This window comes from Coregonus clupeaformis, chromosome 11 (genome assembly GCF_020615455.1).
Source record: "Coregonus clupeaformis isolate EN_2021a chromosome 11, ASM2061545v1, whole genome shotgun sequence".
In the NCBI taxonomy this organism is placed as follows: domain Eukaryota; kingdom Metazoa; phylum Chordata; class Actinopteri; order Salmoniformes; family Salmonidae; genus Coregonus; species Coregonus clupeaformis.
The window spans coordinates 49,676,554-49,687,905 of NC_059202.1; the positions used below are offsets into that span (position 1 = coordinate 49,676,554).

Here is an 11,352-nt window from a genome sequence, read left to right on the forward strand (position 1 = left end):
CAACTCGTGTCATGCTAATTTTGCTTTTTGCGACCCGCCGAAACAACTTTGCAGATGACCACCACAACATGTAAAATCCTCAAAAGTCGCTGCGAGAAACGACACTGCTCTGTCAACAGAGCTTGGTGCTTATTATCGGATGTATTAGGTTAAGAAATCAGACTTTTTGGATATAATGTTAATGATATGTTAGAGAAAGACCCCACTCATATTTGTCTTGGTAAAATGTATTTTATAACATAAGGAAGTGAAATTTCATCACCAAAGTGTGTTTTCATCCACTCTGGGCAGAGTGGGTGGACACCCTATTCCTTATGATAATATACTGAACAAAAATATAAACACAACATGCAACAATTTCAAAGATTTTACTGAGTTTACAGTTCATATGAAGAAATCAGTCAATTGAAATAAATTCATTAGGCCCTAATCGATGGATTTCACATGACTGGGAAATACAGATATGCATCTGTTGGTCACAGATACCTTTAAAGAAATGGGCCTCACAATGGTCCTCAGGATCTCGTCAACGTATTTCTGTGCATTCAAATTGCCATCGATAAAATGCAATTGTGTTCTTTGTCCGTAGCTTATGCCTGCCCATACCATAACCATCCCGCCACCATGGGGGCACTCTGTTTAAAATGTTGACGTCAGCAAACCGCTCGCCCACACGACGCCATACACGTGGTCTGCGGTTGTGAGGCCGGTTGGATGTACTGCCAAATTCTCTAAAATGAGGTTGGAGGTGGCTTATGGTAGAGAAATTAACATTCAATTCTCTGGCAACAGCTCTGGTGGACATTCCTGCAGTCAGCATGCCAATTGCACGCTCAATCAAAACTTGAGACATCTGTGGCATTGTGTTGTGTGACAAAACTGCACATTTTAGAGTGGCCTTTTATTGTCCCCGGCACAAGGGGCACCTGTGTAATGATCATGCTGTTTAATCAGCTTCTTGATATGCCACACCTGTCAGGTGGATGGATTATTTTGGTGAAGGAGAAATGCTCACTAACAGGGATGTAAACAAATGTGTGCACAACAATTGAGAGCTTTTTTGCGTATGGACCATTTCTGGGATCTTTTATTTCAGCTCATGAAACATGGGACCAACACTTTACATGTTGTGTTTATATTTTTGTTCAGTGTAATAACCATAACATGTACTCAACAATAATAATTGACAAGCCATACAGTTAACAGAAGCTCACAACATGAATGCTTGTAATTTGAAAATCTTACAAAACAAATACAAGCTATAATATCCCATCTGCTACCTACTGCCATTGTGCAAGGCCCATGAGTGTGTGTGTGTGTGTGTGCGTACGCGCATGTATGTGTGTAGCTTGCCTGTGATGGAGAGGGAGCCTGTGCTGTTGGCCTTGCCCTGATCATTCTCAGCAAAGCAGGTGTAACGCCCCTCGTCTGCTTTGGTCACATTCAGAATTTCCAGACTACCATCCTCCCAGATTAACACCCTGATGATAACACAACATATGTGAGTGTTACAAAACACATATACAGCTACTTAATGCAGATATAGATAATATATTGTATGACAAGAGATCTTATACTGAAGATCACAAAATCCTCTGAGTGTACAACATACATAGAGAAGGGCAATACAAATATGACAAGAGCAAATCCTGTAAGGCAACATTCTATTCAGCACTCATTCGAATTCACATGGACAGGAAAAACCCTCTAGACCCTACATGATAGGTAAGCAGTCATGTTGGACATCTCTGTTATTGAATAATTCCTCCATAGTGAGTTAGTGGTCGATCATTGAGCGTGATTTTGGTAGTTTGAGAGGGACAGAGATTATTCAAGCCATAGTGACTTGAGTAGTTTGTTTCATAGTGATTATGACACAGTAGTATTCCTGTGCCCCACTGTCCGACCCCCTGTGGTGAGTGGTGGGTCTTTGTGAAGGCAGATTAGCCTTGTTTAGTGGTTGAGGAGCAGAGGGGCGGAAGACAGGGGCTTACACAGCCAGACTCTTTCTGTCCTGTCTGATGAGCTTTATGGCAAGCTTAAAGTCAGTCCGTGGCGGAAAGCAGAGGGAAGCAGACTATAGCACAGTACTCACTGCCAAACTAAAGTATCCCCATTACCCTGCTAAAGGGATAGAGGAGAGAAGACAGAGGAGACGTACACATTTTAATGGATTCTAAGTAACAAATCACCTTAAACCCCAATGACTTAAATGTGATACAAACCTAACACTCAGCTTCTTTTTGAAATTAGTAAGACAAAATATCAATACATACAGTAAGACTAGACATTTTGAAGTAGCCTGGTCGTCCCGAGAATGGCATGCCAACGAATGATAGAAGAGTTCGCTACAATACAGCATACTCAGTCTATCAGACAAGGCTAATTTTGAGGAGACTCAAAACCAAAAACTAATTTGACTGATGATCATGATCATTTAGATGAGTTATGGCCCCAGACCCAACCAGACCCAACCCAGATGCTGACCTGGTAGAGTTGAAGAGCAGTTCAGTGCCCTTGCTCCAGGAGAACGAGGGTTTGGGAGCTGCTTTAGGTTTACACTCTATGACCACTCTGCCATTCTTAGCTCCCAGGATCCTCCTCTTCACAGGGTTGTGCTCAAACGTAGGTGCACACGCTGCATAGGATCACAGAGAGAATAGTCATTACACTAGGGTTTATTCATTACACTGTTTCTGTTCAAAAAAGTTGTGGAAAAAATCTCAGAGAAGCGTGTTAGCATTTCACTTCTGTTCATGCCTCATTACCATAATTAGGACGTGTTTCGGATCAAGTCATCGCTGAAAAGGGCATGCTGTCTGTTCATTGGACTATGCTGTTTGTTTATGTGTAACGTAGCCTCAATGAAAACTGACAAGGCAACTTCATGTTTTAATTTACTCCAAATTAGTCTGTGCGGTGACCTTTAGTCTTTGGACTGAGCCAATCACGATGAATGTGAGCCTTTGACTCACCAATCACTCGCAGCTCTGCGTTAGCATAGATGACTCCATGGCGATTCTCTGCTATACACTGGTACATCCCAGAGTCCTCAAACGTCAGACCATTGAACTTCAGATCATGCTTATTGTACTGCAGAAAATTAATAAATAAATATGTCACAATTATATCCTTCAGCATTTCAATATTACAACAATCTGCTTCAATTCAATATTGCAAGGTATCCTAAAATGTCATTTTACAATAAAGCATTTTGATGTTTCAATATCAACATTGAGATTTCATCACAATAAATAATTGTGATGTTATACTGACAACATTGAGATTTCACTTTTGTGAAACCTCAATGTTGACGTTGAAACATCAAAATGCTTTTGAAATCTAGGAATACGGTGTACCAATTGATGCAGTGTTGAATTAAATAGCACTAAAATGGCTTTATTTGACTTGATGAAACCATCATTAATACATAATGAAGTATCACAGTGACATCAGAATCCTCCCACTTGCCTACTCTCCTGACAGGGGTTGGTGATAGTTACTATGGCAGTTAATTATGTAATCTCTTTGGGCTGGCACCCCCGGAAACAACTAGAGGTACCTTTTTCTCTCTTCTCCTTTCCTCATTACATTTTAGCAGACGCTCTTATCCAGAGCAACTTACAGTAGTGAGTGCACACATTTTCATACTGGTCCCTCATGGGAATCAAACCCACAACCCTGGCATTGCAAGCGGCATGCTCTACCAACTGAGCCACACAGGACCCCTCATCTCTCCTCTCTTGCCTTCTCTCCTCCTCTCCTCTCCTCTCCTTTACCCTCCTCTCCTCTCTCCTCTCCACACTGGCACCCTCTGAGACACAACAAGAGCTACCTTCTCCTGAGTCTTGACTGTGCCCTGTGTTCAGACTATTCAGAGTACCCCTGCCAGCGGCCTGTCACAACTGTGCCACCCTGATGCTGGCTGCTGGCCTTGGCAGAGAGGGTAGTGTTTTTCTAACTAAGGGACCTGCTGGAACACTATAGGAATTTTCACACGACTCAACCGAACCGAGCCGAGCCAAATCAAGCTGTACTGAGCAGGCCTGGTTACGCATCCACCATAGCTGACGGAGCACTATTGCCTGATTCACACTATATTGCCAACCCCAACCACACTGTGCTGGCTCAGATATTTTGTCTTCATATGGTTTTTTCCAGTTCGGTTCCTGCAACTATGACGGGTGCTAAACCAGGCCAGCTCAGCTCAGCACAGCTCTGTTTGGCTCGGCTCTGTTCAGCTCAGCAGTGTGAAAAGGGTATGTGAAAGTTCTCTTACGGCATAGCTGTTCTTGAGCCAGTGGACGTGGGGTTTGGGCTTGCCGCTAGCCACACAGGACATGGTGTATTTACTACTGATGTCCTTCTCTGTACTGTTGATGGACTCTGTCCACTCCGGGAATGCTGGAACAGAGTGAGATGAGGAAAACAGACAGTGTAAGGCCCAAATCCTAACTTGAGATCAGCGCTCAACATCAATGCATGAAAATGTTTACATTTAGCAGACAATCTTATCCAGAGCAATTTACAGGAGCACATCAACAGATCTTTCACCTAGTCAGCTCGGGGATTCAAACCAGCAACTTTTCGGTTACTGGCCCACCACTCTTAACCACTAGGCTACCTGCACAACTCAAATGAGGCCCGAGAGAAAAGGTGTTAAATCATAACAATTTGCAAGTCATTGAGTTGCAACTACAAAGCTGGAGAATATTTACGGTATTAGAAGACTAGAGACAGAGCCCTACCTTCTACAGAGAGGTGTGCCTTGTGCCAGTCCTTCCCTTTGGAATTGAGGGCCTCACACTCGTATGTCCCCTCGTCCTCATACTGCACGTTGTACAGGTGGAGGTGGGCCCCCGCCATGCTGATGTCGTGATTGGACGGCAGCTCTCCGTTCATCTTCCTCCAGCGGATCTGAGGGATGGGGCTGTGGAGAGAGAGGGATGGGAAGGGAGAAGAATGAAAAGAAGAGTGTCATGGGAATCTATAGTACAGCTGTATTACAATAAATCATTTCATACTCTAAGTCTGACCTAGGATACCTAGTATAAGTGATTCTCTAATAAATGTACTTGTAGCAATGCATTGGCTATAACCAGACTTACTTTCCCAGGGCGAAGCATTCCAGTGTGACATTCTGTCCCACCAGTGCGTAGGTGTCTGGGAACTTGACTTTGATGTCAGCAGGGTACTTCCTGATTGGACCTGGTTGGTGGAGAAACAGGAAATAGAAACAACTGGACGTGAGTCACCTGTTTATTCATAACACCCCCTCGGAGGCAGAATAACTTAGAGCAGCAACAATGTTATGTTAGTTAACTCTGTGTACAGACAAGGTGATGCATGGTTGGAGGTGCTTTATTGTAAACGGTTCTGTCAGGTTGGATACGTTAGCTATGCTGCAACACACACACACACACACACACACACACACACACACACAGTGTTTCCAGCTCAGTCTGCCCTCCAGGATGAGTGTACAATACAGTGCTAAATATGGGCCACGACACAGCCAGAGGCCCCTGTGGTGTTGTAGTAATGTAGTCATAATAAAACATATGCATGACAAAGCATGAAGTGTTGCCGGGTAAACTACGGTACTCCCCTACAACCTTTTCAACTAGAACACAACATGCTAGCTTGTTCCCTACCATGTTTGTGCTATAGCCAACTCCTTGGGTAATCGTCATGCTTGTAATTGCCAAATATGACATGACCATAGGCGTTGCCAAGAGAGTACAAACAGATCTGGGACCAGGCTAAGAACATGCTCGTTTGTGTTAATTCATCTGCTCGGTTGGTACTAGGTAATGTTAGCATAACTCAGCAAACGAGGAGGACCAACTAAGAGTACATCACAAACAAGTAATCACTTATGAACTCTTGAGGAAAGTGAAGCTGCTGCCTTCTCTTCATCTCTATCTCAATTATTTCTCTCCTCAAGCCTTTCCCACATTCACAATCAACACAAACACAAGGCTCTCTCTCAACACTTCAACTGTGGTGTCAAACTCCAACTCCGGAGATGGAGACTGTCTGGGTTCTCGCCTGCTAGCGACCTCTCTTTATCAATGTTCATATGTGGTTCACAGGTCACAAGATGGACCAACTCTACTACCCTAAGCATACTACAAATAGTAGGCAATTGTGTGATATCTAACACCTTGATAATGATCTCACATACTGTTGGTTAATATGGTGCCCATCTTCACTGAACAGATTCATATCGTCCAAACAAAAAGTGGGCAATTGTGTGATCACTGAAATCTTCCGGTAACAATAACTTTATTATAGGTCATGGTATGTGCATACTATTAGATACGATGGGACAGGAATCTTTGCTGAATAGATTCCTATCTCAACATATAGGACAGTTAAAACAGGAACTGAAAAACAGGAACTAACGTTCAGCCAGGGGGACGAGGGGGATGAACTTGCTGAAGACGCTCTTGGCGATGGATGCACTGGAGACGAAGCAGGAGTAGTTGCCACTGTCTGATGAGTCCACCTGGTGACAGACATAAACAATTTATGTAAACATATTTGATCTTATGTCCTGTATTATGTAATACATGTTTGTAACTGCGTGTTTTTATGTGAAAATGTTGATGCTGTAAATTCAGCATTTATTAAATTTCTATAAACTGTGAGCATCACTCAAAAAAGTTCAAATGGTGTGTCAGAAATGGCACCCTATTCCCTAGATAGTGCACTACTTTTGACCAGGTAGGGTGTCAAAAAGTGTGGTAGGGTGAAATGATAGGGTGTCATTGCAGACAGTCAAAGACACATTCTGAAATCCACCTTAGAGATGTAGAGGTTCCCTGTAGTCTGGGAGACGAATCGACGTTTATCCAGCATGATGAAGATAGGGAACTCATTCAGAATCCAGCGGAATGACAGCTCGTCTATGGAGAAAAGATACACAACCCTCAACCTTTCAATCAACCCTCAACCTTTCAATCAACCCTCAACCTGTCAATCAACCCTCAACCTTTCAATCAAGCCTGAATCTGTCAGTCAAATACAGAGGAGATGGGGGAGGGACGGAGTGCCAATATGGAGCCGAGCGAGGAGAGAGGCTGAGGAATTGGCTCTTATATTATTTTTTTATACTATTTTCACACCAAACCACACAATCATGCTGACCCAAACCACATTATCATGCTGACCCAAACCACACTATCATGCTGACCCAAACCGCACTCTCATGCTGACCCAAACCACACAATCATGCTGACCCAAACCACATTATCATGCTGACCCAAACCACATTATCATGCTGACCCAAACCACATTATCATGCTGACCCAAACCACACTATCATGCTGACCCAAACCCCTCTCTCTCTCTCTCTCTCTCTCTCTCTCTCTCTCTCTCTCTCTCTCTCTCTCTCTCTCTCTCTCTCTCTCTCTCTCTCTCTCTCTCTCTCTCTCTCTCTCTCTCTCTCTCTCTCTCTCTCTCTCTCTTTGAATAAATGTGAAATATGAATATCAAAATGCTTTATTTGGGGTTTGTTTAGGGATTCATTACACAAGCGGGTATTGACCTTCAAAATGAAAGCTAACAATGAACAATCAAACTGTCGTCATGACGCTATGAAAAGAGGACAAGTCTCACTGAGGAACTGTCATTCTGTAGCCGCGGCAGCAGCTGAAAAACGTTACCATTATTTCACAGAATGGTTTGGTTGGAATAATTTGCATAACCATGAACATGCACATCTGCTGTACAAAATTCTAGTGGAGCTCCCGTTTGATACCAAATACGTTTATTTAACAAAGATCAAAGATGAAGAAATAGAGAAATAAAGGAGAACAAAATAGGGCCAAGAAACACGCCCGACTCAGAGACTCAGAGAGGAAAACCTGAACAGATTAGTGTAAAGTACCTTTGATGAAGAATACAAAGCTACTTTATGAAATGACATAAAAAAGCATTCAAAACAGCTTATTTTGCCTCACACATCCCCACACTGAGACTAGAAGTGTAAAACTCAGCTCAGGGCTACAGTGTGAGAATATAGCCTGCAATATGTCAGAACAGAAGCAGCCTCATGAAGGAGTACTGCCAGTCACCAGCAGGGGGCATACTTTCATTGATTTTTCACTGTTATGACTATCTGGGTTAATTGCCTGAGTTGTAACATACTGTTGGATTTAATACTGGAATAGAGACACATGTAACAAGTGCAATGCTACAGACTATAGTGTTAACGTAGCACGATAGCGTTCATACCCAGCCATCACACTTTGTCTTAAGATGTCTCGACACATCTTGAGACATTAAGTTGAGACGTCTTGAGACACTTCAACTAAGACATAGATACTTTTCAAGACATCTTAAGACATTTTAAGATACATTTTTGAAGACATGTCTTAAGACACAAGCTGTGTGTAGTATTAGCATTAGCTGTAGAAATAGCCTAGCATCAGATAATTAACTTTAGCACTTACCTGGGTAGTGTGGGGGAGGAGCGCAAAGCAGGACTGCCCCCTGCCCCTCCTTCACGTACACCGCCTCTCTTTCCTCAGACGAGAAGAAGTCCAGGTCTGGAGGAGAGAGCGTGAGAGAGTGAGCGAGAGTGAGACAGAGAGAAAGGGGTGGAAGCAGGAGAGAGAGAGAGAGAGCGAGAGAGAGAGAGAGAAAGAGGGAGAGCGAGTGATGGGGGAGAGGAGGAAGGGGCGAGAGAAGAGAAAGACAGAGAGTTCAGATTCATTAACAAGCCTGGAGAATCCACTGTCATGCTCTCCCTCACCTCATTTATGTAATAACACTTATCCTCCAATCCTCTTAAACCCTGTCCTACCTCCTAGCTCAAAACCACTTTAAAACCAGGACCTGCATTACTTTAGCTAGCAGGCTTGTAATTTGCAACTGTCCTATTTCAAAGGGAGGGAACTAACTATTGATTCAGCAGAAGTGATTCTGTCTCGTGCCACACTTGAAAGTTTGACCATTCAAATTTCATTTCCAAAGTTGTTATGATGTGGCACTGCCGCCTCCCTCCAGAGTCCCTATCACAGCTCTACTAATATAGGCATGAAAGCATAGCACTTGCCTGAGGGGCTGTTCAAAAAAAAGTCCTTCCATCCTTTCTGCCTATGATAATGTGTTACATAACGACTAACGGAGGATCCGATCACGCCCCAGTGTTTCATCCACTCACATCCAAACTGGACAACGGCCTCTCGGCTGACCACGGTGCCGTAGTCGTTGGAGGCCACACAGGAGTAATTCCCAACGTGTTTGTTCTTAATGGGGTTAGAGATGACCAGGTTGCCCCCGACCATGGTGTAATGGTTATCACCGTCCAGGTCTATCTCCCAGCTGTTCAACCTCCACCTGAAGAAGAAGAAGAAGAAGAAGAAGAAGAAGAAGAAGAAGAAGAAGAAGAAGAAGAAAATCAAGTTAATTTTAAACATCTATCACAATTCATTTTTCCACATTTCATGAATTGCATGGCGAATGAGGCCTGGATGTTTTAAGGTCCTTTTAGGTCATGTATTAGAACCTCCAGACTTGGCCCTGTGCAGGACATCATGCTGAGGAAAGACAGAGAGATGGCAAGTGATGGGGGACATACAGTACAGCACACACAGAAGGTGGTATTTAAGGGGGTGAGGAGAGAGGAGAGCAGAGCATATGTTACTGGTATGTGGCAGGTGGGTTGGCTCGTGCTCGACAGCTCATGGTGATTTTGGCCTCAGGCGACTCCTCGGGGTAGATGGTTTCGACTGGCTGATCCTCAAACACCGGCCCGTAACCTGTAGCATCGTCTGAGAGGAAAGAGACAGACAGACAAACAGGGTGAATGAATCAGGACCTACTAGGTCAGATAGACAGATGGACAGGATAGTCCCTTCCTGTTACAGTTAATTTTCTTTCGCTTAGTGCCTAATGACTAAGACACAGGTCTCGGGAAAAGACGTGTGAGTAAGTGATGTGAAGTTGAGTTTATTTTCTTTCACGAAGAAAACATTCGGCTCCTACCCTTGGTATTTCTTAGTACTGTATATCTTCTGACAGGGATGTCAGGTGGCAAACCTACTATACGCAGAACCATCTCCCATTGGTTCAATTATTGTCGGAAGCTAATACCAATCTTAAATTGGAAATAAACATTTAACCCAACCCCTTTCAGATACCATTAACATCATCTTCAGAGCTGACAAGACAAGCAGTTAGTGAGCTAAACCCAGAGAGAGATCTCTTTGATGGAAATGCCTGGCCTCATTCAACCTGACTTTAACACCGGTGTCAGCACACATTGATAACGAGATCACGTGCGTGTGCAAGCACACACGAATGCACACACACAATCAAAACATACGCGCCACGCATGCATGCATGCACGCACACACACAAACACACTTGGATAATTAGATCCAATTAGTCATTAAAAAAGACAGGCATCACAAAGCGCCCATGATTAAGACAGAAACGCAATGCAAGACAAGGCAATGAATAACCAATGAGGCTAAATGTTCCTGAGACGCTGATTATTCTCTCAGATCGTGACTGTGCATTCAGGTGTGTGTGTGTGTGTGATCTCGCTCTCTAAGCACATCTGTCACCTCTATGCCACTGTCACTGAGGAGCACACACACACACACCACAACACACACACACACACACATCCTGCACTTATCTCATCTGTCTAAATAGGCAAGCAATGCCTCTAAAAGATTCCCTGAAGATTAATTCCTCTAAAAATATAAGAAATACACGCTAACTGCCACCTTTACAAACCCAGGACAAAGGATTCATATTCTCACAATATCCTGACAGCAAAAATGCTTATGTCTTATTATAAACCCGGGTGGTTCGAGCCCTGAATAGTGATTGGCTGAAAGCTGTGGTATATCAGACAGTAGACCACGGATATGACAAAACACTACTTATTTACTGCTCTAATTACGTTGTAATAGCCAGTTTTTAATAGCAATAAGGCACCAGGGGTTTGTGGTATATGGCCAATATACCACGGCTAAGGGCGTTGCTTCGTGCATAAGTACTTAACAGTGGTATATTGGCCACATACCACAAACCCCTGAGGTGCCTTACTGCTATTATAAGTCTTCATTCTCAGTGAGAGAGAGAGATATAGAGAGAGACAATGAGGGAGAGCGAGAGAGAGAACGAGAGAGAGAGAGGGAGCGACAGAGAATGAGAATGAAAGAGAGGGAGAACCTTGGACTTTAGAAAATATGATTTTATCAGATACTTCAGAAAATATAAGAAAACAATTGCAATGGACAGGAATGAAGCTCACACACACTCCAACACAAGGACAATGTGTAAGTGCTTGACACTGACATAGCTTGATGGCCTAGTACCAACCATTTG

The 11,352-nt window shown here is 43.4% G+C and overlaps 1 protein-coding gene across 1 annotated transcript in view; it reads right to left on the reverse strand.

Moving 5' to 3' along the window:
* LOC121577053 (contactin-1a) overlaps positions 1–11,352 on the reverse strand; it is a 111,241-nt gene that overhangs the window by 24,683 nt on the left and 75,206 nt on the right. The window contains exons 4-14 of the mRNA XM_041890768.2: positions 9,656–9,782; positions 9,173–9,348; positions 8,460–8,555; positions 6,808–6,911; positions 6,409–6,511; positions 5,109–5,208; positions 4,749–4,930; positions 4,280–4,404; positions 2,976–3,093; positions 2,488–2,638; positions 1,354–1,481 (exon numbers count right to left, since the gene is read on the reverse strand). Coding sequence (XP_041746702.2) covers positions 1,354–1,481; positions 2,488–2,638; positions 2,976–3,093; positions 4,280–4,404; positions 4,749–4,930; positions 5,109–5,208; positions 6,409–6,511; positions 6,808–6,911; positions 8,460–8,555; positions 9,173–9,348; positions 9,656–9,782 — 1,410 coding nt within the window. The remainder of the gene's footprint in view (positions 1–1,353; positions 1,482–2,487; positions 2,639–2,975; positions 3,094–4,279; positions 4,405–4,748; positions 4,931–5,108; positions 5,209–6,408; positions 6,512–6,807; positions 6,912–8,459; positions 8,556–9,172; positions 9,349–9,655; positions 9,783–11,352) is intronic.